The 26,819-nt window shown below is 51.6% G+C and overlaps 9 protein-coding genes across 9 annotated transcripts; 5 read left to right on the top strand and 4 right to left on the bottom strand.

The window, feature by feature from the left end:
* Positions 1-740: 740 nt before the first annotated feature.
* Positions 741-2,646, top strand: V1518DRAFT_410615 (uncharacterized protein). The gene has a single exon (XM_066902645.1). The coding sequence runs from the start codon at positions 1,068-1,070 to the stop codon at positions 2,268-2,270; it is 1,203 nt and encodes a 400-aa protein (XP_066762596.1). The 5' UTR covers positions 741-1,067; the 3' UTR covers positions 2,271-2,646.
* A 3,093-nt stretch (positions 2,647-5,739) lies between these two features.
* Positions 5,740-8,199, bottom strand: V1518DRAFT_410610 (Nup53/35/40-type RNA recognition motif-domain-containing protein). Its single transcript, XM_066902644.1, has 2 exons — positions 8,119-8,199; positions 5,740-8,066 (listed from the first exon to the last, which is right to left on the bottom strand). The coding sequence occupies exon 2, from the start codon at positions 8,054-8,056 to the stop codon at positions 5,936-5,938; it is 2,121 nt and encodes a 706-aa protein (XP_066762595.1). The 5' UTR covers positions 8,057-8,066; positions 8,119-8,199; the 3' UTR covers positions 5,740-5,935.
* Positions 8,200-8,338: 139 nt separating this feature from the next.
* On the bottom strand, positions 8,339-9,767 carry V1518DRAFT_410608 (uncharacterized protein). The gene has a single exon (XM_066902643.1). It carries the CDS (start codon positions 9,648-9,650, stop codon positions 8,583-8,585), a length of 1,068 nt encoding a protein of 355 aa, XP_066762594.1. The 5' UTR covers positions 9,651-9,767; the 3' UTR covers positions 8,339-8,582.
* A 120-nt stretch (positions 9,768-9,887) lies between these two features.
* On the top strand, positions 9,888-12,992 carry V1518DRAFT_410605 (uncharacterized protein). Its single transcript, XM_066902642.1, has 5 exons — positions 9,888-9,932; positions 10,107-10,597; positions 10,655-10,737; positions 10,791-12,187; positions 12,242-12,992. Exons 1-5 carry the CDS (start codon positions 9,930-9,932, stop codon positions 12,854-12,856), a joined length of 2,589 nt encoding a protein of 862 aa, XP_066762593.1. The 5' UTR covers positions 9,888-9,929; the 3' UTR covers positions 12,857-12,992.
* A 1,942-nt stretch (positions 12,993-14,934) lies between these two features.
* On the top strand, positions 14,935-17,742 carry V1518DRAFT_410597 (uncharacterized protein). Its single transcript, XM_066902641.1, has 2 exons — positions 14,935-15,390; positions 15,452-17,742. The coding sequence occupies exons 1-2, from the start codon at positions 15,181-15,183 to the stop codon at positions 17,507-17,509; spliced, it is 2,268 nt and encodes a 755-aa protein (XP_066762592.1). The 5' UTR covers positions 14,935-15,180; the 3' UTR covers positions 17,510-17,742.
* Positions 17,743-17,772: 30 nt separating this feature from the next.
* V1518DRAFT_410596 (ribonucleases P/MRP protein subunit POP1-domain-containing protein) lies at positions 17,773-20,688 on the top strand. Its single transcript, XM_066902640.1, has 5 exons — positions 17,773-18,046; positions 18,114-18,204; positions 18,257-19,217; positions 19,279-19,367; positions 19,420-20,688. Exons 1-5 carry the CDS (start codon positions 17,866-17,868, stop codon positions 20,579-20,581), a joined length of 2,484 nt encoding a protein of 827 aa, XP_066762591.1. The 5' UTR covers positions 17,773-17,865; the 3' UTR covers positions 20,582-20,688.
* V1518DRAFT_410591 (uncharacterized protein) lies at positions 20,429-21,863 on the bottom strand. The gene is made up of 3 exons (XM_066902639.1): positions 20,991-21,863; positions 20,876-20,933; positions 20,429-20,823 (listed from the first exon to the last, which is right to left on the bottom strand). Exons 1-3 carry the CDS (start codon positions 21,594-21,596, stop codon positions 20,774-20,776), a joined length of 714 nt encoding a protein of 237 aa, XP_066762590.1. The 5' UTR covers positions 21,597-21,863; the 3' UTR covers positions 20,429-20,773.
* Positions 21,864-22,217: 354 nt separating this feature from the next.
* Positions 22,218-22,688, bottom strand: V1518DRAFT_425142 (40S ribosomal protein eS30; the record flags this gene model as incomplete). Its single annotated transcript, XM_066905898.1, has 4 exons — positions 22,218-22,285; positions 22,352-22,414; positions 22,565-22,622; positions 22,686-22,688. The coding sequence occupies 4 exons, from the start codon at positions 22,686-22,688 to the stop codon at positions 22,218-22,220; spliced, it is 192 nt and encodes a 63-aa protein (XP_066762589.1).
* Positions 22,689-22,904: 216 nt separating this feature from the next.
* V1518DRAFT_53889 (uncharacterized protein) lies at positions 22,905-26,537 on the top strand. Its single transcript, XM_066906621.1, has one exon. It carries the CDS (start codon positions 23,255-23,257, stop codon positions 26,438-26,440), a length of 3,186 nt encoding a protein of 1,061 aa, XP_066762588.1. The 5' UTR covers positions 22,905-23,254; the 3' UTR covers positions 26,441-26,537.
* The last annotated feature ends 282 nt before the right edge of the window (positions 26,538-26,819 follow it).

The following is a 26,819-nucleotide window of genomic DNA, read 5'->3' as shown; positions in this document are numbered from 1 at the left end:
AGAAGGCCCTTGCACTAGCGGCGCCGGCCTTGCGCTAGCGGCAGCGGCACAACCACAGCAGGACGCGGCTTCCTGGACCCGAAACACGGGACACGCCGCTCTGCGCAGCGGGCAGGTCCAGCAGCAGTGCGTAATCACGAGAGCGTGGCGACTGGCGAGGGCGTGGAGGAGCGCCGTTGGCGGCGCACGCAAGGGGGCGGAGGAAGGACGAGAACGGACCGGACAGGCCAAGGGACAGGGCAGCATGACGTATGTTTCACGCGCACGCTCGCTTAGTCGCGTGCTCACTCGTGGTTCTGCTCTGACAAGTGGTGGCGATGGCGTTGCGCCGCAGAGCCCCTGTCGCAACCGACGCGCTCACGTGTGCTGCAAACCGCCTCGTGTCGCGCGTGTCGAGCATGCCGTCACTGCGCGACCGTTGGCGATGCAGGTGCGAGACCATCGCGGCCGCTGTGTCGCGCCGTGTCGCGCCAGCGAGCGCTACGCCACGCACGTCAGCAGCGCACCTCTCTGTCTTGCTGGTGGGGAGTGGCAACGGAGCACGCGCAGAAGGCCGCTGCCGGGACGCGCGCGCGTGTCGCATCGCGCTGGCGGAGGCGTCTCGCAGCGGTTGGCCAGCAGAGCGTGCATACGGTTCACCCGGTTCGGTTCAGCACAGCCGACACAGCGCCTCGCCTGGGTTGAGTAGGAGCAACGTAGTTCAGAGTGACACACACCAAACGCGCAGCGCGCTCGCTGGCGCCCGCCATCACGGGCCCTGCTGCCCTGCCCGGCCCTGCCCTGCCCGTGCGCCCTACCCTGCTCTACCCCGTCAACACAACCACCGTCGCGTCCTCTTGCTCCGCCGGTCCCCCCACTCCTGCACCTTCCACGTCCCGTCCCGTCCCGTCCCCGCGCGTGCTGATGGTCCTGCATTCTCGCCGCTGCTCCTCTTCCCTGCCTCCGTCTGCCGCTCTCGCTCGCCTGCCGCTGTCGCTCTGCTCCCGCCGCTCCGTCCCCGCCTGCGCCCTCCGCCGCCGGCTAGTGCTGTCTTCGCCGTCCGCACCTTGCTGGAGAGAATCGTGTTGATGGGCACACCGATGTCCCTCTCCTTCAGCCACGCTCCCATCGCCAGTCTCTCCTTCGCGCACTCCCCGCATTCGTGGCCGCTTCACATGAATCGCCAGTTCGACACAGATCCCAACTGCGCCCCCCGATCCTACTCGCCCGCCTCCCTGGACGCATACCATCTTCGCTCCTCCTCCTCTCATCCACCACTCGCGCCACTACCGGGCAACCCGGCCGCCACCGCGCCCACCGCGAACACTGCCGCGCGGACGCCGTCCGCGGGATTCGCAACCTCGCAGCTGCCTGTGCCGTATCGGCATGGCGACCTGGCGTTGCCACCGATATCGTCTATCCTCTACCCGCGCGAGGAACCACCGGCCCGCGCGGACTCTCCCGCCACCGCGTCCGCTGTTGTGGCCTACGCCGCAAGCGTACCCACGCCGGGTTATCGATACGACCACACGGCAGCCATCTCGCAGCAACCCCACCACCAGCATGCGTACGGCGCACCCGTACAACAGGCTTCTCAGCAAGTCCTACACCATCCTCCGCCTGTGCCGTATCTGAGTCACCATCACCCAGTCTCCGCGCCTGTGTACGAGCAGCAACGCCCGTACGAGACACCGTCGCCGCACTCGGCCGCGACAGAGCTGATTGCTCTGTCCAGCTCGGCTTCTTCTCTTTCGTCTACTTCAGTTATGTCTGGTCATCAACAGCAGCAGCAGCAGCAGCAGCCGCACCACCCGGCCGTTGCAGGGAGCCCGCATCATCATCATATTGCTGGCCCGCATGTGGGCGGCGATCCATACTACAACATGCATTCACACGTCCCAGTTCAACAGCAACAACAGCACGACGTCTATGGTCAGATGCCGGGTCAGCAATTAGATCCATACATGGCCCAGTCGAGCCAACAGCACGTCGTTCCTCCGCCTAAGATTCTCACACATCGCTCCGGGCTGACTTCGTCGCCGCAGCCTTCCGCGTCGCCTCTGCCACCGCAAGCACCAGTTTCGCCTGTGAACGGCGCAGGGGGTCCTGTGTTCGACCGGTACATGTGCACCGTCTGTATGCGCGCCTTTTCACGACCAAGTTCTCTCCGCATCCACAGCCACTCACACACCGGCGAAAAGCCGTTCGTGTGCAGCCAGCCCGGATGCGGCAAGGCGTTCTCTGTACGGTCCAACATGAAGCGGCACGAACGCGGCTGTCATTCTCTATGAAGGATTTATGTTTTTCATCGCAGGTTATACTATAGGAGGGCGTATCGAGTGAACTGCGCACTTAGTGATGTCTTTTACCTACATCGTGTTACAGGAGTTTGCTTTGGATATGATTTGACCAAAAGGAGTTTCTTTTCTCTTTGTTTTAAACGTGCTTTTTTCGTTCAGTCTCGCTGTCGTTATGTCTGTTCCCTGTGCTAACCGTGCATGGTGACTTGTACTTCTATGGCGACTATTATCTTGCGCTGGCCTACGTGGGTTTATATTTGGAACTGGACTGGGCTATGACGTGTTGTTTCCTCTGATATGTGAATAATACAAAACGATCTTTGTTATGTTAGAAATGAAATGAAATGCTAGTTCCGGAGGTATGGGCCACTTTCGGTGCGGCCCGTTGACGAGGAGCTCGTATTCATGGCGCCGGGAAGGTCCTTCGAGCCATCCGACGCACGAAAGATGTTGCGCCATTCAACCTATCAGACCATTCAGATACTGACTGTGCAGAGCTTAGTGGCCGCGATAAGTAGCCAATCGACCGAAAACATGCCTCGCGAAGCTTCGCTTGCTCAAGGTGCGCGCGCCTCTGCTGTTGCCGCGCGCGATTCCGCTAGCTCGCTGCTGTGCCAAGCCATTATCATCAGTCAGCGCGCGAATGCCGCGCTAGATGGCGACCAGTGCCAGCCGTGGCCCGCGAGCACGGCGACGAGCACATTAGCGTAGTCGGACTAGGCGAGCGCGGTGGAGACTGGTTGTAGAGTGCTCCCGCAGCGGTGTCCACAGCCATGGCTGACATACCGACACCGTTGCCTGTGCGTTCGGCGGACTTATGACGCGTTTGGAACTTGGGAAAGTCGGAAAGTTTCATACAACAGAATTCTCGCATAGGGTTTTCTTTTTCCTGCTGAACGAAGATGCGCGTTTGTGCTAACTCAAATGGCTGAACCTTGGACGAAGGTTTTACTGTATTCCCGGGCGCCGCGCCCAGTTCCCGGCACGCAATTGCGCGAGCTGCAACAGCTGCAAGCCCCAGTTCGCGGGCGGCGATATCGCTTTCCCCGCGCTGCGTCAAACGAGCACCAGTGCGGCCTGCGGACGGCCTTACTGCGTGTCTGCACGTTGGTTTTGCGTGCGGGCATGAGCGGAGCTCGGGATGCGATCGCCGGCAACCGACTGGCGATGCCGCGCGCAGAGGTGCATGAACGAGCGAGTGGCTCGCTCTCATTGATGCACACGAGCGACGTGATTGACGGTTTAACCAGCCGCTGACAGCATTTATAGCACTCTCAGCACGGCCGTTGCTGTGCTGTGCTGCTCAACTTGCTAGACAGCGCCCAACTCAGCCAGCAGGTGCAGGAAGGTGGAGGCGACGGAGCGATTTGAAACGCTGGCCAGGAGAGTCTGGGTGGGTTGACACACTCGCAAATTCGCTCTGCAGCTGCATGCCAGCATGCCCCACGTCCGTCGCTTGTGTGGCTCTCGCCCCCGCCGTGGAACTTGCCGTCTCGGTGGACTCCGTACCAGCCTGCTGCAGACTAGCCGCGCTCGCAGAATACTTGTACGAACGCCAACATGCGTGTCGTTCTAGCTTGCAGCCTCGACGCATGCTACATGCCAGCGCGCTCGTAATCTCTCGTTTTTGCGACCGGTTTGACTACTCCGCCGCTCGATTTCGCCCTCCAGACGACATGGATGCGACATGGGGCAGCTCTTAATATTCAAGGTTTCGTAATTTAGGATTCCCGGTTGCTGTCAAACAAACTCTCAAGCAGCTGCCTGACTAGCTCGACCTAGCTGGCAAGGTTTGTTCACGCTAACAGACTCTAACTACCTCGCCAACCGAACTAAACTGTTCGGCCGATTTTCTAGTGAACTGAGAGATCAAAATTTACGCGAATTAGTGACCGGAGTACGTCTCGTCTCGTTGCCACTCTCGTTATTCTTAACTCCCTGCGCACAAGGAGAATAAGGATCTCTGCTAATAGTTATCAAAATGTGCATGCACCGAACACAACGTGGAAACCTAAATTTATTCGCGAAATTTCCGTTACCTATCAAAAAATCTAGTTGGCAGAGAGAGATTGAGGGTAGGGCTGTCAGCGTAGGGTCGCAGCGGCGAGACGCGCATGATGACGATAAGATGGGCTGATAGTGTCACGACAGGCCGCACTTTTTAACCGCGGCAGGCGGACAGAAGCTTGATGCACAGGTGCTGCTGGTACTGCTACTGCTGCTGTTGCCGAAAAGTACGCGCGCTTCTGCGGCGGTCGGTATCCACTCTTCGAGAGAGAGAGAGAGAGAGAGAGCAAGTGAGTAGGAGCGCGGCCGAGACAAGAAGAACAAAGACAAGAGCGCGCGCTGCGAATCGCTGCGGAAATCCTTCTAGATCGCCGTCATCCGAGACATTTGTCTGCCGAGAGAGCTACAGAGTGCGCAAACCGGTATACGTCTCCGACTTCCGCGATCGCTCTGGGCCGCATTCACTGCCCCGCTACGCTTGAATGCTCCCCCTGACAGACCTGCTGCTCTGCACGTACAATACGAGTATGAGTGTATTCACCCGCCAGTGATCATACTGAATCGCTCTCGAACATGCCGGCCTGCAGCGTCTCCCGTTCTCGTGGATAATTTGAGCACATCTGGTTTGAGTTCCGGAAAACCTTGCGCCTGCACAAGTGATCCGCTTCTTCTCTCGCAGCGTGCATACAACTCTACGCTGCTGCGATCTCCGCAAGCTCCGACATGGCTTTCTGCGCGCACATGTGGTGCGACACGGGGTTCGCCGAGGCGGGCGTGGCCTGACGACTCTACCATACGCGGCCATCGTAACGGCCGCTGTGGACACCAGGCGTAAACACGTAGACCCAACCAAGCCTGGGCGAGGAGCACAGTCCCCAGTCCAGCTGCTGGTTTAACCAAGCACGCAAAACCGCTAGCGAAATTGACAAACGCCCCCACTTTCTCATTGCACGGACGGGCGAGTCGATCAAGAGCCGCATGATCGTCTGCTGGTTCTCCCCTCGTCCCTCCAGGTTCACGGACTAGCTTTCCAGCATCGACCTCGGCGCGTTTGACTACACCCGCCAGGACCCCGCTCGGGCATCGTCCGCGCTGTCCCGCCGCCCACCCTCATGTAACGCGGACGATGTCATCGTTCTTGCTCCCCCTTCTCTTGCTCCGCCTGCACCGAGTCTACACACGCTGCCCACAAGGCTTGCGCTGTCGACACTCACCGGCAAATGAAAAGTGCGGCACCGCGCAGACGGGTGACAGATGAAGATACGGGTGGAGATGAAACCCGCAAAATTCTCGGCTTTCAATAGCCTTACTGGCACCCAGCAGCAGCCCGCGCCCACGTATCGTCCGTGTTCGCGCGCAATCAGATGCCATTGTCCAGCTGCAATGCATGCTGGCGCTTGTGGAAATCGGTAGTTTCGCCCAAACCTGGGTGCTCCGTGTACTATTTACGTTACATCCGCAGAATTGCAATATATATATATATATATGTACAAGTAACTAGTCAAAGAAGAGAAGTCTAACCAAAAACCGCTTAGACTTAACAACCTTCGCCATATTTATCTATCGTTTTACAGACCGTACACATGTAATCGTCAACAAACTATAAATCACCGGAGTTAATACAGCATATAATTGTCATATTTCTCTCCTCATAAATCATCCCATCCGAATATGAACTCTTGCGCCTTCCGGGCTGACCATCCGAACCAGCCATCTCCGCCTTGCTGTCGCTTTGCCGCCGTCCCGGTAGGCGCGCCGTCGGCCTCGCGCTTGACACCTCCGACGCGGCCGCCGGTATGTTGCAAACGCTGCTGCGCTGCCTCTTCGCCGCCCATGAACACAGAAGCTATGCCGCGCAAGGTCGCTGAGCCTGTAAGTCCACCTCTGCGCTCCTTCTCTTTGAAAATGCCTTCTGGACCGCGCAGGTCAATTCGGCGGCCAGAGCTTGCGGTGCTTCCATGAGTAGCAGGCTTACTGTTGCTGGCTGGTCCGTTTGCGAGACCGGCCGGTACGGATGTTGTGCGTGGGAGCCCTGTAGAATTTGCTCGTGAAGGAGACATATACTCCTGCTGCGATACGGGTGGGGTATACAAAGACTGCTGCCTTGGTGATGAGGCTGCTGGTGCCGGCTGCTGAGCACGCGGCGTAAATAGGTGTTCAAGCTCACTCGCTCCGCCACGGCGCTTCGAAGAGACCGTGGAGGCATATGTCGACGAGTGCCCAGGCGTCGCCGAGCTCGGTGACTCCTCCGTACCCTCCAACAATGCGTGAATGTTCAAGTTAGGTCCTACCCCCCGGAGTCCTCGACGTATCCGGCCTCCTCCTGTCGTTGTTGGCAAAGTTGAGCTGCTCACCGGTGCTGGTGAACCAAAAGGCGTCTCTGCCTCCGGCATTCTGCCCGTGTACGCAACGCATCCCACTATATAGTCGTTGATGCCGAGCGGTTTCCCGTTCTCCTGTTTCGCCCGATTTGCTGACAGAGGCGAAGTATAAGTGATCTTCAGCCAGTTATGTCCTGTTTCTACCGCCAGTGGCGTGATATCGGACTCGGAACTAGCATCAGATGATGAAGACACGTGTTCAATGATTGTTCCGAATTTCCGAAAGTGATCAATAACAACATGTGTCATCTCCGGCGGGAATCCAAACACAATAACGCTAGTAGGCTGCAATGATGAAGTCGACGTTGGCGATGCCGGTCCTTGGGAGCTATCTTCGACGCTGATGTAGTCGGTAGATGACATGCCTGTGCCAGCTGGCGTGGCCAAGCCTGCCGAAGCTGCAACTATAGGCATCTGAAATGCAAACGGAGACGCAGCACCAGAGTCATAGATTGAACTTATAGGAGGAAGCTCATCCTCGCCCGACCCATTTCCAGTCTGGTTAGCAGCGCTTGCCGAAGACGTCGCGAGATTAGATCGAGCATGACGTGGCTTTGGCGTGCCAAATGATGGCCCATTGAATTTGCCTGAACGAGACTGCGACAGCGACCCCGGCGTCCGCGATGGTGTGGGAAATTGTGGAGACATGCCATTGATATTTGGCGAACCAGGAAACGATGGTGTCGCGCGATCGGGCGAATAGTAAGACTGCCCAGAAGGAGACCCCATATTCTTGCTTCTCATGTGTGTTAAATGCGAAGGAACGATATTTCGATTCTGTTCAGCAGTGGCCCAAAACGGTGCGGGCGGAGGCTGACGACGTGGCGATGATGTGACGAGATAGTCAGCTGTCGACTGTAGCTGCGATTGCTGTAACTGCTGTTGTTGCTGCATCGGAAAATGCGGTGCGAAGTCCGACGGCTGTTGCTGAAACGAGCTGCCGAGATCAAACGCAGACTTCGAGTGCAAGAGAGCTCGATTAGGCATATATAAACCAGGCGCCGGTGGCTGCGATTGTTGTGGCTGCTGTGGCTGCTGCGCTCCAAACGTTCCTCCGAACGATGGAAAGGCACCCGACTGTGACTGAAATGGCTGGCTTTGTCCAAGTTCAACAGATCCGCTTGAATTTGGGCGCTTCTGTCCCGCCGCGGTCGATAACATACTGGAGGACTGCGTTGACTGCCCAAATGAAGGCACTGGTGATTGTGTCGATGCCTGATTTGCCATACCAAACTGAAATGACTGCGATGGTACTATCCCTGCCGTAGATGTGCCAGTAGGCATGGTGTTTGGAGCGACCTGGGCCTGCGGAGTGGCGCCCTGTCCTGTCGCTCCAAATGAGAATGTCGACGAGATCGTGCTCGGTTGCGATTGTGCGGCACCAAACATTGTGGCGATCCTGAATAGTCAATAGCAGCAACAGCAGAATCAGCACATTGGCAGAGGCATACAGCGGTCGTCTTCGTAGGAACTTCTCTCCTGGCACGTGCAAGTGTCTCTCACCAGTGGACGTCCGTTCTCTCGATGCAAATGCCACACGTCTCGTGTGTTTACAATTCTTTGCAAAAAAACTCTATACCGAGGCACGTGACAAAAATCGCTTCGCCCCAGCTACTTGCAGACACATTTTTCAGTTCTACAGATTTACGTTTCCGTATAATACAGAATATTCATTATTGAAAGACATAAGAGAGCTTATACACCGCATTTTCCTGAGCTCCGGCCAAAAATCCTACCAGTCGCCATTAGTTTGCTTGTTGCCGTTGTCAACAGACCTCCTTCCTGTATTCGCTCCCAAACTCCAGTTGATACGACAATATATACACCGTCAGAACCTGATATCGAAAATAACTGATAATAAAATAAACATAGCTCACGATCAAAGCATGATCAGCAAATCGCAGAGCCGGACAGATTACTTCCGATCGTCCGCGCTGATGATTTGATATCCGTCCCACTCGCTTTCCAGGAAGCATTCGTCGTAATCTTGTGAAGTATCATTGTCAGCGACCGGATATGATGTAGACTGCGATCCGGAGCCACTGTCGAAAAACACGTTTAAATCCTTGCGAAAGTCTGAGTTCTCGACATACTCGTATTCGTCTTCGACAATGTAGCTGCTTGTGCCCTCGATTATGTTGCTGTCAGTGTGTAAGTGGTCTGACATGCTCTGCACAAGATCATCATCGCTATGACAGAGCACGAAATATTCAGATCCCGTGGGAGCGATGATTTGAGCATCCAGTGCGAGTTCGCGAGAATTCATCAGATCTTCGCACGATTCGCATGCAGCATGTGACAGACCACTGTCCTCAGCTATAGCTTCGCCGTCAAAGTCTTCGTCGTTTTCAGTGGGCCACGCGCCTGGTCGATAACGCTGTCTTGATCCTGTCGCTTCTCCAGCTCGTCCGCCGTCTGATCTTGTAGAGACTGCTTTGCTGTCTCGACTCGTAGACGACGGTCGCAATGACCCACTCGGATATGTCCCGGGAATAGGCTGAAAACTCTGATGTGTATTATCACAGCCCTCTGAATGGTTTCTTTGACGCTTGAATTGCGATGCATCCGCGCCGCTGCGGCGGGGCAACATTCTGGAGTCACCGCTTTGCTTGATCGTACTTAAAACGGACTGATCTGATCTAACCATAGAGAGCCATTTCTTTGCTAGCGCAAAGCCGTCTCGTGGTAATACTAATTGCCTAGGTCGCTCTGCAAGAATGTCGGCCCGCACAATGTTCACGATTGAGTGCTCTGAGAACTCGTCTTCCGAATTCTTGTCCGATTCAGCGCCTTGGTCACAATCGCTCTCTGAGAGCTCATCCGCAGTACTCTCCCGACCCTTTCGCTTCAAGTTGTTGGCGGCTAATGGAGAATTGAACTCTCTTTCCGGCCGAGAATTAGGTGTTGACGTGAGATCTGGTGGAACGATGTGGATGGCAGGTGTGAGAATGGACGAAATCGCAGACGGTTGTACAGTCTCCATGTAACTCGATCAAATGTAGGTCACGACGGAACAGAAGGATGCTTTGTTATTTGACTTGCTGGAAGATCCGGATATCTGCTGGCGCCTTGCGTATGTCTGGACTCGGCTCTGTCAGCGCTTCCAGATGTCCGGAGGCCATCTCATCGCCGCAATTTCTGCTGATCATCAGCAAAGGGGCTTGAACCAGAACTTTAACCCCGCGTTGCGCTCGGCACAGTTTTCATTTCCAAGCGCAATATCACGAGTTCGAAGCAAATCATCAAAAGTAGGTGCGGGATTATGGTATGTCGGATATAGAGCTGTTGTAGATTGTTGTGATTCTAGAAACTCGTCCATTTGGCGTTGGTGCTACGGGCGGTATGGCTTCGCGGACCGAAGCGTCAAGAGTACCTAAAAAAAGCAGTAACACAACCACTGCGAGTCTTGTTTTAACATCGCTGAAAAATTGATGCCTAGGCCGGTAATATTCAAGCAATCTGCAAGCTGAGCGAAGCAATTGAGGATTATCTGATCGCGTCAAGATTGTTTATGAGCTTCCGGAAGCCGCCGCGTGGAGCGAGTGCGCCCAGACCACTCGCGTACCGACTTTGTTTACTTTTCGACGACTCAATCCATGTCCCAACCTTGCAAGGCACGCGCATCACGCAAGCATCTCACGACGATCGTCTCACCCAAGTCAAGAACGCTTTCTCACGACTGTGCTGTCGCATACCCGACGGGCAAGTTCATTGCAGTGTCTGTGCTCTCTACCTGAATTGTGGCTGGTTCGTCTCCGAGCTCGCACGTAACCTTGCAGATCAAGTTTCAGCACACCATTTTCTGCAGTCGTTGACTCCGATTCGAAATATGAGTTCCTCGACGACCCCGAACAATAGCACGAGGAGCGAGGATGATTCCTACGACATCTCCAGCTTCCTCCGGCGACTGGATGATCTGAAGCAACAAACGTATGCTGAGCTCCTGAAATCTCCTTCGAAGACCTCGAGCTAATAATAGCAATTTAGCAGCCTGAACGACAATGGAAGATCAAGAGCACTGGAGGAAGAGATAGAAGCGGCAAAGCGGCAGCGACTTGCTCGGCGAGCTGGTACGTTGGGTTATATGAGTACACTGTCTTCTGTTGCTGACCGTTATATGCAGCTCGTGCTCGTGGCAGAAACGAGAAGTTATCACCTCGCCAGTCCGAATCAACAGAAATTGTTCAGGAATCGGCTACAGATTCAATTACTTTGACGTCACCTCTTCGTGAAAGAGCTGTCAATGGACCGCAAAGAATTCCGAGTGCATCAGAAACGCTGGCGCGATCTCTGTCCAGCAAGGGCGACAATCTCAAAGCGTCGTCGGTTAGCTTGGACGTTTACAATATAAATAAGTCTGAGATGTTGGCGCAATCTATATCTTCTAGCGGAGGCGAAAATCTCAGTCCCTCTCCGATTCGGTCAACAATCCGCAACCTCAACACGACAGACGCGCTTTTCCGATCAACTTCTGGCAAGAGCGAGAGTGTCGATGCTTCTCCGACTCGATCTGGAATCTGGAATCTTAATGTGACAGAGAATAGAACCCGATCACCGTTCGGCAAAAGCGATAGTATCAATATGTCTCTGTCTCGATCTGGAGTTCGCAACCTTAGCACATCAGAGGTGCTGACTCGATCGCCGTCTAGTAGAAGTGAGACGGTCAACGCGTTGCCGGATCGATCTGGATTACGCCATTCAGAAATTTTGGATACACTGACGCGAACTCCATCTGGCAAAACTGACAGTCTCTCTGCATCGCCGGCTAGATCGGGCATGCGTAAGAGCATGTCGCGTTATAATTTGTCGTCGCTCACAGCAGATGCAGATGTTAATACGAACGTTAACGAGGAGTCTTTGGAAAATGCAGCAACTTGCCTTTCGTCAGAGATTACAGACGCACGACCCAGCTATTCAACGACTAAGCTTGCATCGCCTCCTCAATTTCTCTTGTCGCCGAAAGCGGTTCAATTAACTGCTCAGAACAAAATTAAGCAATGGGAAACTGCCGCTAATACCGATGACATTGCTGCAGCAATTCCAGCAAGTGGCGATGACGTGTTTGCCGAGATGACTTCGATGTCTAGACTACGGCCGGAGAATGTGGTGAAGCAGGAAGATACTACTTCAACCATCGCTTCCCTGTCGCGCTCGAGGGAGACTACTAGCCAACCACCAAGTGCAAGCGTTGAAAACTATACTGACAAGCAGCCTATGTTATTCAGCCGATCTGACAAATATCAAAGCTTAACGTCTGGCGTGGGCAAGCTGAGTTTGAGTCCGTATACTCAAACAAGTCAATCCCCGGGAGCAGACCGATCGAGTGATAGTAATTCTTTAGACCAAGGTTCGTCTCAGCCTATCTCGGCGAAGGCGGAGTATGAACTGCGCGAAAGGGAAATGGCAGATCGCGAGGAAGAGAGATTATCGAAGTTCTTAAGATCTGGCAGTCAGCGGACGTCGATCCACCAGAAGAATAAACTTAACAGTAACTACCCCACGCTCTCTCCGTCAAATGCGGTATGTTTGTTGACGTTTCATTCGCCAAATTTTATATCGCTAATATGTGGCTAGCTCTCATCGCCCGTGCCAGCTCCTGCTACGCCTCCGCGATCGCTCTCTGCATCACCCGTTCGCAATCCCCCGTCTTCGTCGCACTCTTTAACCAGGACTGCAACGCTTCGCGCGCCGCAGTCCCAGATGCAAACACGAAGCGCCAACACGTCGCCGTCAAGAACACCTACTCTCAGATCGCCGCAATCACAATCTCCAACTAGAAGCGGAAGCGTATCGCCGTTTCGCTCCAATCGTTATTCTGGTGTTGGCACGTTCGCATCGTCCGATTTTTATAGCGATGGCACCACGTCGCCAGCCGACTTCGAGAGGGGCTACGTAGGATATTCGCATGCTAGAACCGACAGTATTGGTTCACAGGCCGACAGTTCTCGGTCACCGTCGCCTATTAGATCGCGGAGTCCGACGAAATTTGGATTCGTTCAGAGTGCCATGTTGAAGCGGGAAGGGACTGTACTTTCCAAACGACTCTCGATGGCTAACTTGAAGCCTGCACCAGCTGTGCTAAACTCCCCAAAGCAGCGGGAGCTCCGTGAGCAAGCATCAATGTATGAACTTGGTAACTCCTTCAACGAAGAGGATGAGCAGGCAGAGCAATCAAACCAGGACCGTTAAAGCTGGCGAAACGCGCGGAGGTGCTTATGTTGGTTAACATAACTTGCTTGAACGGCGTCTTATGCCCAAATTCGATTATGTGTTCGTATATTTTGGATAACTACTAGTTTAATATACCATCTGTCAAAGTACGGTTGTCATCATTGTTGTTGAGTGTCAAACTGGACGGCGGTTCTTGATGTCATGTCAAAAGGCGCACGACTTTCCAAACATCAGGTGATGAACACCCAGTTCATTCAATTTTCAATTATGAAGCCAGCAAGAGAATGCGCACCTCGAGGTTAGCCCTGAATGGTAGCTCAAACCGCAACGCCCTTCGCCTGACCACGGTGCTGGCATAATAACTCCGCATTTGTCGTCAACTTCAAGTGCGAGAATCCGGGTACACTACCGGCAACAGAGGCCAACTAAATGCAAAACATTGTGCCAGGAGTTTCAGGGAATAGAAGGCTTGTTACCGCGCGAGATAACGGCATATCTTCAGTAAGCTAATGGCGCGATCAGAGCTGGATCTGCACGCTGGAAAATCATTTGAGAATCTGGTTATTGCCTTTCGGTCCTAGCAAGCACAACTGCCCAGATAGAGCCGAAAATCCAGCTTGAAACGCACGGGAAGCAAATGAGAATATGAGGCTGTCGAATATACCGCGAACGTCCGTACATGCACGATGTTTTTCAAATGAACAGTCCAATGTGATGGATGGCGAAAACTTACAGATACAGCAATAGAAGAGACTCCAGATACGCGGTTAATCAGCGATGGTAACATTACGTGTTGTCGAGATCAGCAGATCTTTTATATCAGAGATCACAGGATCTTCTAACACCAAGGACGCATCTTCATCTTCAGGGGCAGACAGTAATATCAGTATAGATCTGCTTCCTGTGGTAGCTCACTCTCGCAATTCTTGCACTCATGACGCCCGACGACGCGAAAACAATGGTGCGAGAGGTGTGTTACGCGTCGAATCCACTGGTTACCCGTTCGCCCAAAATTTGACTTCAAGCAGTGCAAAACAGCAGACGTGTCAACGATACACGCGTTATATATCATAGAACTATTCGATTAGAGACGGAGACGCGTCGGGTATATGTTCGGCTTACTACTGTTTGCGACGACTCGATGGCATTGCTTAACTATGCTGCACATAATGCAAGACGAGCAACCACAATTTATTATTAGCTTAAGATTATAGTTTCGCGACGGACAGTGTTGAGCCATGCGCTGTTGGAATCGTGTCATAAGCGCTGTAAGTCCTGTTGGGGCTGTCGACGATGTCGTCGTTAGTACTGCGCAAGCGTCGCCCACTTTCACTATCTTCTTTTCCCATTTGTCTTCCAATCGAGCCGTTATGGGTACACGATTGATCATCGATCGGTGGAGCCGCGCGGGCGATGTGTCTATTGGCATGTCCACGATCGCTGTCCGCTTTGTCAATTCAGTCGGTTATGCCATGGCTTTTGTTGAGCCGTGTACCACAGGTGAACTGGATGTCGCGCTGTGAAGTTACGTCCATTGTGATGGGCATCGCCCATGCTTCCAACGTTGCATCGGTCAAACACCAGCTTTGGCGAAGCAACACGAGGTCTTGTCTTCCATGCAGCCAGCTAGTTGAGTCTGTGATCTATGTAAGTTCAACTTCTTCGCGCGCAGGATTTGCAATCACATAGAATGATAGAAGTTAGAGCAGGCTCTTCAAATCTAAGCAAGATCATGTGTCAATATACGGACATCCGTGAAATCGTGTCTGAATCAACTTACTACCCACTGCACAAGTTCCTTGCTATGCCTGTTCATCACGCGAATTCTGTTGTGGTCATGGTCGATACAGAACTTCCGAAAAAGTTGTCCATTGATGTGCACTAAATATTCTGACTTCATACTAGCTGATGTGTCATGCACTTTCGAGATGATATCCTTCGTCTACGTCCATTGTCTGGTCAGTGTCTCACGGTCAGCGTTGAGCGAAGACGAAGGCGAAAGAGCTTGTAGTTTTATACGACTCGGATAGGTTAGCGCCTTCACGTATCATTTCAATTCGGTCCTCGGATTCCAGTTCTGTGATTTGAGAGGCGCAAATCAACACGTATGTCAGTTCACGACCTGCATCGCATCGTACGTCGTCGTGTCCTGTGGGTAGTCGCGCGGTTGGGAGTTATCACACCGCTGCTCGAAGACCTAAACTGGCGGCACCATTCTTAGTTGCACTCTTATACAACTTTTTCTCTTGCATGCAGCACAGAGGCGTCAGGGGCTCTAGAAGACTGTTAATCTGTGCGACCATTGTCATATTGGTCTTTAATAGGAGCATATTAGTGCGAGAATGAGCGAAACCGAACCGGCAAAGGTCATGGCGGCTGCCGCCAACGCTGCTAATGTTGCCATTGCGGCGATGATGCGTCAGAAAATAGGACACGCCGGTATACCTGGTCCCGCAATCTCGATGAAGGCAGCGACATTACCGTCATCAATGGCGAGTTCTACGGACGTTGTGAACGACGACATCTCTGGAAGTGGATCAAAATTGACGCATGTATGACCGCGCACTGGTAATAGCATAGTCAAGAGCTGTTGTGTTAACATTGACGAACCAGATGACAAAAGCTCGCGTGAGAGGGCCGAAGAGGCGACTGCCACAGTCCGCTCAATCTCTTGCGGAGGACAAGTCGACGGTGAAGCCACCAAAGTGTTTGCCATTCAAGTCTAGCTCTTTGTCCGAGGACCTGCTTGCATTTACGTCGGCAAGCGAGAAGGTGGAAGAGCCGGTTCAAAATACAGTGACAAGCGCGCAGAAGTCTATAAGCTATCCGACCAAGTCTTCGAAGCCAAATTCGCTAATCGCAGAGCGAATGGCGGCTTTTAGCGACAACACTGCATCATCATCTCCAACACTATCCAGGTCTACGGTCATTGCTACAATCAAATCTTCTCCTAATGGACCAAGGACTTTGATGAAGGAATTCGCTCCAGTTAGCTACACCGAGAAGTCAAAGCCACCAACGCCCATGAAGCCACAGTTTGCTATAATCAATCTTACTGAGAGCATTGGGCCGCGGTCTTGGGTATCCACGAGTCATCAAACTCGCAAATTCTCTGCCTCCGGAAGTGAAAATATTGTGAATAGTACAACTGAGACCGTTTATATTAAAGGCGATGTCAACGAAAGTACGTTGTTGGGTGGTCACCTGGACGACGAGGGTTTCCCAACCATCACTGATATTACGGACGCGGCGCACCCAAAGACGCTGGGGATCGAAGATCAGCCAGATCTATGCAACGGGGAGGTGCAAGTTGCTGGGGAACCGAAGGTACAAAGTTCTACAACAGTCAAGCCTCGACTGACTGCGGTGTTCGTTGAACCGAAACAGACTGAACAGCCACCGAAATTTCGAAGTTTTACGACATCTAAGCTTTGCTCTGATTCGCTATCAGTCGAACAAAAGAAAGCAGAGCCGTCGTCCAAAATGTTTACGGGACCAAAGGCTCGCTTTGATTCGGTATCTGTTGACTCGACGAAGACGATTGACTCACCCAAAGTACAGGTTCCTGCCGCATCCAAATCTGGCTCTGATTCAGCTTTGTCAGAACCGAAGAAGTCAGAGAGATCGGCATTTCCATTTTCGCAGATGGCAGTCGTGGCTAAATCAAAGCCTGTATATCGCAAGTCGCTGCACCCTGCATTTCTCGCTACTGAAAGCCCATTTGTTTCAGAAAGACGGACCACTAAATTCGAGAAGAAGCCTGAGAAGCAGGTTGTCTCGTCGACCGAAGAAGAGCGGCTTGTTTTGACTGCGCAACCGGTATCGTCCGTGAAGGGTGTGTTTGAGAATTCTGCGATACACAAAAGGAGTGCTCCGGCATCCGCTCCTTCCGTGCCCAAGCCTACACTGCCAAAAAAGCCGGATATTGCAAATGTTGTCCGTTTCAAGAGTTTTGGTGAAGCAAGCTCCGACCTTACTACACATTCGGCGATATTACCGGCAAAGCCAAGCATTGGACACTCCGCACTCTTGGAGCTCAGTGAGAGCGCTGAGCCAAAAGCGCCTGACACGCCGCCAAAGCCAGCCAAATTGGAGAAGCATAAATTCGTGTCGTGCTATGAATCATATGCTGGCACATATCCTTTGACTGAGGTCAAGCGCGAGAGTCCAGTATTACCAACAAAACCGTGGAAATTACCTGTGACGGCGGTCAAAGTTTCTCCCAATAACAAATCCAGATCGGTGTTTCCTGATGTCGACGATGAAGAACTGAAGGGAACTTTGGATGTTAAGTCTCGGATGAAATTTTTTGCGGAACCTCCTTCTTCTCATCGAACTTACAGGACCACTCGGTCGCTTTCACATGGAGATCCTGAACTAGTGAAGGAGACGGAGGTGAAAGCAATGCCGCTAGACTTGCCGCCTAAGCCAAAGAAGTCAACAGTGGAGCGGCCGGACGTTATGGAGCTACTATTACCGCCGAAGCATGTCCGAAGCAAGAAGATCATTGTTTCTGCTGCTGCCTCTGACAAGGAAGACTTGGATTCGTTGATTCCGAATAACTCGGTACGGAATGTGATAGCTGGCTGGGGCCGCCCAACTTCGACTACGACAACGAAAGCAGGATCTAGAGTTTCGGTCACTCCTGAAACGATATCGTTTGCATACTAGATTTATGGGGATGGTTAATTGGATAAGACCGAGAGCTGGACGTTTGGATAGCAAATTAGTAATCGGCGTTCTCAATCTGTAGCATTATTGTCGGCAGGTATTTTTTGAGATGATGATCGTATACACTAGACAGCGTATTCTATAATTAATGGACGTGGAATGCCCCTGTCATGCATAATAAGTTGTTGGTGATGGGTAAAATTGGAGGAATTTCATGGTAAAATGAACGTACGGACTTGTTTTACAATTTCGCGACGCGTAAAAACTGTGCGCGAACAACGCTCCCAACTTTCTCGCTCTCCTAATGACGCAGTAGTCGCCGACACGTGGATTCGTTCAAGCAAGAAACAGTCAGGATGCCAGATCAGGCGCAGAATTCAGACGTAGCGAGATCTAGCAGCAATGCGGTTAACAAAAAGCGATCGGCTCCAGCCGAATTTTCCATCGACGCAGCAGCTGCAATTGCTAGTCGAGAAGCGGCCAAACGAGCGAAGACCGCAAACGCAAGGACGATCCTGTCGCAATCGGGAGAGGAGAGTAAGCATAATTTTATCCAAACGAAAATGGGAGGAACTAGTGGACTGATGTTGGAATTGTATGTTAGGTCTCTCTCACGGCATGTTGTACATCTCGCGATTCGTGAATGCAAGGGAGTTCGAAGTCAAGGAGTTGACGTCTTCGATGAAGAAGTCAAAGTATGTGCAATTTTCTAATGGCTTGTCTGTATGGCTACTTACTTGCACGCAGAGCAATACAGAAGCAGCAGACCTTTCAGATCGTGCCGAGGACACTACGACGACGCGCTGCCAGTCACCATGTGAAACTTCTACCCCCACGATTTCGAGCGCGTGCCGCTGAAGAAATGCGCGACAACCCGACCCCACCTGCGTCAAAGACTCATCGTCGAAATACCCGTATATACCTTCGCCGTGCGACCGCTGCTAAGCTACGGGTTCTCGCGCGCAGTAAGAAAGCTTATCACTATCATAGGAAACATAGAATGGGTCCGATTGGTATAAACAAGCTAGTGGTCAGGCCCATTCGTGGCCTGAAGTTTAAGAAGAGACAAAAGAACAAGGACTGGTTGCCAACACATTTATGGCATGCGAAACGAGCACATATGATTACGAAATGGGGCTACGCTATTCCAAATCACCCAAACGACAAATGCTACAGACCGACACATAGGCAAAGTCAAAATGGTTCCGGAGTAGTCTTCGACACGAGCTATTTCTGTACCATGATTCTACAAGGCCAGAAGAATAGCGTGATACGTGTGTTGAACGCCATCACCAGAGCAAAGGCCGGTGGCGCCCAGTATACAGCCGAGCATCGTGCGTATGAGGGCCCAATATTTTATTCCACTTGGCCGAAAGCACCAATGTGCCCGGGGGAACCTGAACCAAAGGCTTATGAAGATAGAATGCTCGGCGACGCGGTTATATACTTCGACGTACTCTCTCCAAACGCAACGGAAGAGGAGTCTAATGTCAGGCGAGCGCTGATCAGAGTGCACCCGTCTATATTCATGACGGTGTGGGAGATGCTTCTTGATCTGAGTTCGAAGGCTCGACTACTGGAAAATGATCAAAGTCTAGAAGTACAGGACTGCAGATACGCTATTGGATCCATTGATGTATTCGGACCCAAAGTACTTCGCATTGTCGGAACGGTATTGCGTGGCTTTTCAGACCTAGCATTAGCAAAGGTATATCAGCTGTAATCTCGACTTTTGGCAGGATTCGTTATATACTGACTGAATCTTGCAGGCATGGACTGTAGCTCGCAGAACCGGTAATCCAAAACAGATGTTGCACGGAATCGTGTTTCCGATGAATTTTTTCGATCCGCGAACAATGTAAGCCGTGATTTTTACCAACGACTGTACAACGGAGAATTGACAGAGACAGCACTGTGAAAACTCGGAACCGCCAATACTGGAATAACTTCGACACATTGAATCCAAACGTGAAACAGGATCGGTTACTAGCGGAAATGGTCCATAGTGGTGCGCTGAAGCAGCCATCTGCCTTGTTCACGCAGAAAGGCCGCGACGCCAAGGTTGAACACAACACGGTTGCAAGACGGCGATTGAAGAAGCGAAGATCGAGATCCGAGATCAAGACTCATGAGCGAAAGCAATTCCAGATTGTATTTGAAGACGATATCCCGATTCCATCTCTTGTGATCCGCCGGAAGAATGGCGCACTGTCGATACTGCTACCGTACCAATGGGTTTCGATATTTTACAGAAAGATGGTTATCGAAGGCTGCACGATTTTTGGAGGTCTGGAGCAGTACCACCAGATTATGTCTGAGCGAATGTTGCCATACTTCCCCAATGATTTCCCAGGAACTGCTCCTGGTTTGGCTGAGGCGAAGGAACTGGCCGATGCAGCTGAGAAGGACTGGAGCAAGCGACCAAAGAGTAAGAGATTCAATTACGCATCACTGCAACTAAGAAACGGCGACAAAAGGGGCGAGCTTGGAAATCCGTTTGGATGCGACTGGGAGTATCTACTGAAGAACACATCAGAACAGACAAGAGCGTCGACGAAACCAGCTCAGGCTCCGAGCGAGGAGGAACAAGGAACTGATGAGAATGACACTGCTGCTTCTAGCACAATAGCAGAAGCACAGGTCGTCGACGACGACCCATGGATGATTCCAAACTTCGCCGCGGCACTGAAAGACAAGGGCAATTTATCGAAAGGGGATAAGCTTGCCAAAGCGCTATTCCAGGTGAAACTGTACCTCGTCGGCAAGGGCGCGCCGGCTCGCAATGCGCGCGTGTACAGTATTCCTCAGAACGATCGCTTGCGATGGATGAAATTAAAACAAAACCGCAAAATCGGCCCAGACTCGCCGGAATACCCGCGATGTCCAACAAGGGAGAATCTGATTGGTTTTGTCACTAGCGGTGGATTCAACTTGATTGAAGGCAAGGGGAGCGGCATTGCGAGTTTTTCATGGGACAAGCTTGAGCAGTCGGTCGGATTTGCATACAGATACTGCGTTGTGCGCGATGTCGGTGAGAAGTTTGGCCGACTGGCATTCTATAAGCCTCTATAATTCGCTGGCTGCAAAGTTGGATAGTTGCATATAGCTCGTGATTAACAATGTAAAAAATCTGAAAAACCATGATACAAAAAACTCCACAGCTAGTTAACAAGTTTGCCTATAGTACAATAATGTTCCCCAATGTACTCCAGTAACAGGAAGAGGTCGAATAATACAAAATACTGTGAAGTGAGTCTTTAACAGTCATGGCTTACTGTGAATGTCGTTTATGACGGCAAGGATGAATCGCGTATCTATGCATATTAGAACATAAGCAGGACGAGATATAAGAGAAGCTATACCTACCTGGAACAATCATTAACTCGTGTTCCTTTGTCCGTAACCGTAGTAACTTCAAACCATCCTATTGGTAGGTCAGTCAACATGAAAAATGACTTGACCGCGTGAGATCCTGACTTACGTCTTCCTCAAAAAATTGGTCTGCGACCTCATTTGCGGCCTTGACAAAATTAACACATGTCGTAGCGTATGAAGAAACCAAATCAGATGCGCTCTCCTCAGCTACCGGAGAAGCTTGTGAACGATCAGGCGCGGTAGCGTACGGCAGCGACGAAGTCAGCGAACTTGAGCCTGCCGATTGCCGTCTTGTGCCCCTCTTCTTCCCAAGAATGATCCCGCCGTCAGCACTAATCATCGACGACTTGACGATACCGCCGTTGTCGAGATCGATCACGATAAACCCTGATACCGCGTGCTTTGCCGTGATCCGCGCGACAATGGCGTCGATTTCCTGATCCGCAGGCAGCTCGCCGGGCGGCGGCGAGATGTTCATCATGATGCTTCCGAGACTGCGCGAGCGCAGCGGACTTGTTTTCGTTGTTCCTCTTGCAGGAGATCCGTGACTGCTGTCGCGGTGAGTGCGGCGCGAGCGACCTTGTCTCGTGTTAGTGGCTGAATCGCCTGAGGAACTTGTTGGCTGAGTCGAGGAGGAGGACGACGACGACGCGGCGGCCGCGGCTGTAGCAGAGGCGATCGCGGTCGTGTGGATGATGGAGGAGAAACCCATGACGTTCTTGTGCAGGTACTACTGATTGGTATTTGAAGGAAAGATAGAAGGGAAAGGAAAATAATTTTATAAGGATCTACGGGACAGACCAAGACGCTTTGCCTGGCAATGGTTCTTGGCCGGCCCGGGATTTAGAGCACACAACTGGTATCGGAAGGTACGCATTGTAACATGTTTTATAAGTCAGAGTTCATGGACAAGCTTGCCGGTCAAGTCAGTAGTCTACAAGATTTTCATGAAAACTAGTTCACAACTTCTTGAACATAGTGACTGGTAGAAGTTCAGATTAACCACGCTTTGTGAAAATCAAGCGACATATGCTAGCATAATGATGACGTCAACTGGCTTAGGGTTAAAAACCACCGACAACTTCATAGCGAAGACCAGGCCGTACCAGTAATCACTACGTCCTCCAATCTTCAGCTAGACATGGAACGACAGCCACACACAACCGTAGCTAACAGAATAGAGCAGCTTCGATAGCTGTGATATCGACATATTAGATAAACCCGAACCTTTTATTTATAAAGTACAAAGGAACCTCTGCCCAATAGTGCCGTCATACATCTAGTCCCAGTGAGAAAGAGCAAACGGCGGCGGCAACTGCTGGGGGCGTACTGCTTAAGCGGAGTTGGGAGCTGGGTTCATCTTTCGTCGGCCGTTGACAAGGACGACGTTAACGAAGCGCTCTATAACAAATGACAAATGTTAGAAACCGTGAAGGCAATGATGCGATGCCATATCAGTCGACGTACTGTTGTAAAGAATGCGCTTGCGGGCACGTCCTTTGGGGACCTTCTTCTTCTCCTGCTTTTCAACTAAAATACAAGTTAGTATCTTACCAGCATTAAGCAGACGAGATACAGGATATATAGAGCACAGATCATAGCAGCAACGCAGCCACAATTTTGTGCATATCGAAGTGATGCGGCCATACTGGAGATATTCAAAGATTCGGAAATAGTTACCTTTTGGGGTCTGCGACTTGACCTTACCGGCACGCGCGAGGGATCCGTGAACTTTGCCCTGTAGTATTCATTAGCACGAGAAATTGGCAGGATTGAAACACAGACGTAGCGTAGTGCATACCATGCTGACTGTGTTGACGAAATACAGAAGGCTGCTTGGACGGGAAGAAGAAAGACAGTAGTCCCGTCAGCGGCGAAGGTCCTGAGCCGCACCGTTACAGCATTGTAAGTGTGCGTGACTGCTTTTTCTTCTGGGAGCAATCGGGAGAGTGTCGTAGGGCTCCGCTATATAGGGTTATTAGTACTAGCCCCTTGTAAGCATGCGGCTCGAGTCTCATACCCTATCAGCGCGTGCCCCTTATCAGCGCGCAGAAGCGGACTAGCGCTGTTCGGATGCGGCTAGGGCTCAGGGCAAGGGCGAAAGCTGAGCGAAGATCTGGGTTAGGTGGTTTCGGGCATCGCGGTTCTTCGCATTCGTCTCCACCGCAACGGACACAGCGCAGCCGTTGTCTTCGTTCTTCTTCACCATCCACAACACCTCCGGCATCACCACCACCACCCCGACAGCCACTCGCTCCGCCGGCAAGCCCACAGCTGCAACACTCGTGCATTTAATTGCGACACACGCTCGCACGCTGCCATTGTCGCAGTTCACAGCTGTCCCCCCTACTCCCCTTCCACGCCGTTCTGATGCCTGCCCGTGCAACATCCCCACCGTCCATCTCATCGGCATCCTCGTTTGTCCACCGCCCATTCCGATTCTGGCAGCGACGACAGGATGACCACGCGTCCGCTTTTTCTACATCAAAGCGCCGGCGATGGTGGTCTCCCGCAGCCTTGAGGCGCTTTGCCATTTCGCTCTTTGGATTCAACATCGTCCCGGTCACTGTGCTCGCCGTCGTCACTTATGCCGCGCTGCTTATCACAACATATGTCATCCAGTTTGCTAATCCGCAGACATCGTCTGCCGCCGCTATTGCGACCGCCCACTCGGACTATGCCGCCGTCGAGGCAGCGTGGACAGACCTGCAGATAATATCCAAGAGTATGCACCCATACAACTCGCACGCAAACACCGACGTGCACGACTACATTCTTAATCGCACCTACGAGATATATAATCGCTCGATCCCAGGCAGCGTGGAAGTTGATGACGACTACGGCCGTAATGTCACGTTCCGTCAGAGCGATCTTTGGGACCCCAACGCTCCTTCCGGCAAGGTCATCTACTACGAGTCCAATAACATCCTTGTCAAGATCACCGGTAGCAATCCTAACCTCCCTGCTGTTTTGGTTTCCGCGCACTTTGACAGTGTCTCGACTGCATACGGAACCACCGATGATGGTGTTGGTGTTGTGACGCTGTTGGCTATTCTGGACTATTATACCTCTACGCAACAGACTCCCTTGCGCACAATTATTATTCTGTTCAACAACGCCGAGGAGTTTGGGTTGTACGGCGCGGAGGCGTTCTTTTTCCACCCCTGGTCGGAACTACCCTCAACGTTTTACAACTTGGAGGGTACTGGTGCTGGTGGCCGTGCTGTTCTGTTCCGCGCGAGTGATTACGGTGTTGCTGATCACTATTCGTCTCACTACAACCCGCATGCCAACTCTCTACTCCAGGATGGCTTTGAGCATGGTGTCATTCGGTCAGAGACTGATTATCGCGCTTACGAGAACCATGGCCTCCGCGGCATGGATGTCGCATTCTATACGCCGCGGTCTGTGTACCACACCGAGGGCGACAGTATCCAGGGAACTACTCGCGGGAGTGTTGAGCATATGCTCTTGACTTCTATCGCTACTGTCGATTCAATGGCCAACGACCCTGCTTTGGACAATTCCTCTAAGAGTAAGGCAGTGTTCTTTGACTTGTTCGGTTCCGCGCTTTTCGTTGCGCCGGTGCAGACTTTCTTTATTGTCGACACTGTTATGCTTGTTGTTACGCCGATCATTTTGTTTTTGTTGCTTTTTGGACTGCAGAAGTCACGCAAGCTGAATCTCGGCAAACGTGGCTGGGGTCGTTTCCCTCTCTCGATCATCGTCTCCACCGCGATTCTGTATGGTGTTCTTGTCGCTCTACGATACGCTAATGGCTTGATCCTGTACAGCCACGCTGGATTGCCCTTCCTATCACTGTTCTCGCTGTACTTTGTGCTTAACTTCTTTTTTCTGGCTTCGGCACACAAGGTTCATCCCGTGCGTCATCAGAAATTCAAGGTCTTTTTGGAGCTTTACTTCTTGTGGTGGGTCGTGCTTGTTTACGCCAATGTTGAGGAGAACCGCATGTCGGGCACTGGCTTGTACTGGATTACGTTCAACTTCATCGGTGTGTCTCTTGCACTTTTGTTTGACATTATCGGTCTGTACCTCGAGCCTGCGGCGCCTATGTATTTCATGGCCCGTGCTGAGGTTATTGGATCCGAGCAGCGATACATGGAAGCGCATGAGGGTGACGCGGATCACATTTCTCCTCACAGTGAGCATGAGGAAGACGAAGAGTCCGAGGACGCTCCTCTTCTCGGCGAGACCGTGAGCGAGCAGAATGTTGGATTCGCCAAGAAACTTGAATCGCGCACGGACTATGTCTGGCTCTACGAGTTTTTGATTCTGGTGCCTTTCTCGGTATTTCTGTCTTCGCAGATTGGATTTCTTGCACTGGCTGCCGTACGACAAACTCTGCAGGAAGGCGGTCCTTCGATCTACAACGTCTACTTGAGCTTGTTTGTATTTCTCATCATTCTCATGTACCCGATCCTTCCATTCATACACAAGATCCATACCGTCGTTCCGTTCGTTCTGTTGTTGACGTTTATTGGCACCTTCATAGCATCTTGCTTTCTATTCCCGTTCTCAGCTAAAGATCCTCTTAAGATGTCGTTTATCCAGCAGGTTGACGTGGATAACAAGGATTCTGGTGCTGTCGTGACTGTGACCGGTCTGTCGCCATATGTGTACAATGTCGTCGAAGACCTTCCGTCCGTGAAGTTCTATTCTTATGGAAACGTTAGTTGCACGGATTCGTCAGCGCGCGGTGTGCAGAGATGTCAGTACCCGGGACTGTACCCGAACGTTTCGTACGGCTACCCTCATGAGTGGCTGAACGTTACGACCTACAACTCAACCTACAACTTCACCTACGATTACGACACTCCGTACATGACCACTACAACGTACGCGTCTACGGCTATGCCAACTGCTACATCCGCCGCAATTGCTAAGGACGAGTCCCGGTTTTTCTTTGAGCCCATCGTCGCCGTTGAGAAGCGGAGTGCGATAATTATGGCTGACGAGGAAGATGAGACAATTTTCTACAACGCTACGATCAAGATCTTTGTGAACAATAGCAGATCGTGCGTTATGCAGTTCACGCCGCCATTCGAGAAGACAAATTTCACGGGCTTTGGTCCGTACAACAGCACGTACGATAACAGCACCTTCTACGGCGATGAGGATGATGCTTTGACCGCACAAGAGCTTTTGTTTGATAAGTATGTCGTCACCAGTGTGAGCGTGACCACGAACTACACAAACTATACGTACGTGGAGCCGCTGACATGGGAAGATGGCATTGACAAGATTTCCATGTTCAAGCTTGACTGGTTTTCTCCGTTCATCGTCTCTCTGATGTGGAAAGAAGCGGAGGATGCTGATGTTACCGACTTTGACAAGCTGAAGGTTTATGTCGGTTGCCAATGGGCTGAGTGGAAGGATGAGATGATTCCTGCTCTGAACGAACTAAATCAGTACAGTCCTGCGTGGGTTGCGGTCACGAAGAGCGGAAATGGCCTGGTCGAGGTCTGGAAAGAGATTTACCTCTACGACTCCGAGTATTTATACACGGACTACGACGATATACTGATCGAGGAATAGAGATGAACGAAGTCGGTCTCCTGACTGAACAAAAAGAATTTGTTTTCTCTTTCCGTTGTTTCGTTTGTCCGTCGTTACTGGGTTCTTTTTTTTGTTTCCGGGATAGGTTGATTGACTTGCTAGGAATATCGCTGCGGAGTCGTCTTGTTTTTTTGTTCGGTTTGCTACACTATATATGGATCTCTGTTTAATGTATGATGTTTCACTGTTTGGTCAAGTTCGTATTGTGGGAGGGTTTTTGTCCTGTACTTTTAGTTACTTACATTTCTTTATTCTTCAAATTTTTATTTAGAAATGGGGTTGCTCTTTCATTCCAGTTGTTCTGGCTTTACGTTTTTGGTTTAGTATGCTTCGTGGTCTACAACAAATGCCACAAGAA

Source organism: Limtongia smithiae, assembly GCF_038497785.1.
Source record: "Limtongia smithiae strain NRRL Y-17922 unplaced genomic scaffold V1518scaffold_1, whole genome shotgun sequence".
In the NCBI taxonomy this organism is placed as follows: Eukaryota; Fungi; Ascomycota; class Lipomycetes; order Lipomycetales; family Lipomycetaceae; genus Limtongia; species Limtongia smithiae.
Note: the sequence above shows the minus strand (reverse complement) of the source record. Positions and strands in the feature narration are given on the sequence as shown.

Coding starts and splice junctions, on each gene's coding strand:
- V1518DRAFT_410615 (XM_066902645.1), top strand. CDS start 1,068: ATGGGCACACCGATGTCCCTCTCCTTCAGCCACGCTCCCATCGCCAGT.
- V1518DRAFT_410605 (XM_066902642.1), top strand. Junction 10,598..10,654: donor GATGATCTGAAGCAACAAAC/GTATGCTGAGCT, acceptor ATAGCAATTTAG/CAGCCTGAACGACAATGGAA. Junction 12,188..12,241: donor CGCTCTCTCCGTCAAATGCG/GTATGTTTGTTG, acceptor ATATGTGGCTAG/CTCTCATCGCCCGTGCCAGC.
- V1518DRAFT_410591 (XM_066902639.1), bottom strand. CDS start 21,596: ATGGGTTTCTCCTCCATCATCCACACGACCGCGATCGCCTCTGCTACA. Junction 20,934..20,990: donor ACCAATTTTTTGAGGAAGAC/GTAAGTCAGGAT, acceptor ACCTACCAATAG/GATGGTTTGAAGTTACTACG. Junction 20,824..20,875: donor CGAGTTAATGATTGTTCCAG/GTAGGTATAGCT, acceptor TAATATGCATAG/ATACGCGATTCATCCTTGCC.
- V1518DRAFT_410610 (XM_066902644.1), bottom strand. CDS start 8,056: ATGTTTGGTGCCGCACAATCGCAACCGAGCACGATCTCGTCGACATTC.
- V1518DRAFT_410596 (XM_066902640.1), top strand. CDS start 17,866: ATGCCAGATCAGGCGCAGAATTCAGACGTAGCGAGATCTAGCAGCAAT. Junction 18,047..18,113: donor GTCGCAATCGGGAGAGGAGA/GTAAGCATAATT, acceptor ATTGTATGTTAG/GTCTCTCTCACGGCATGTTG. Junction 19,218..19,278: donor CAGACCTAGCATTAGCAAAG/GTATATCAGCTG, acceptor TGAATCTTGCAG/GCATGGACTGTAGCTCGCAG.
- V1518DRAFT_410597 (XM_066902641.1), top strand. CDS start 15,181: ATGAGCGAAACCGAACCGGCAAAGGTCATGGCGGCTGCCGCCAACGCT. Junction 15,391..15,451: donor GTGGATCAAAATTGACGCAT/GTATGACCGCGC, acceptor TTGACGAACCAG/ATGACAAAAGCTCGCGTGAG.
- V1518DRAFT_410608 (XM_066902643.1), bottom strand. CDS start 9,650: ATGGAGACTGTACAACCGTCTGCGATTTCGTCCATTCTCACACCTGCC.
- V1518DRAFT_53889 (XM_066906621.1), top strand. CDS start 23,255: ATGCCTGCCCGTGCAACATCCCCACCGTCCATCTCATCGGCATCCTCG.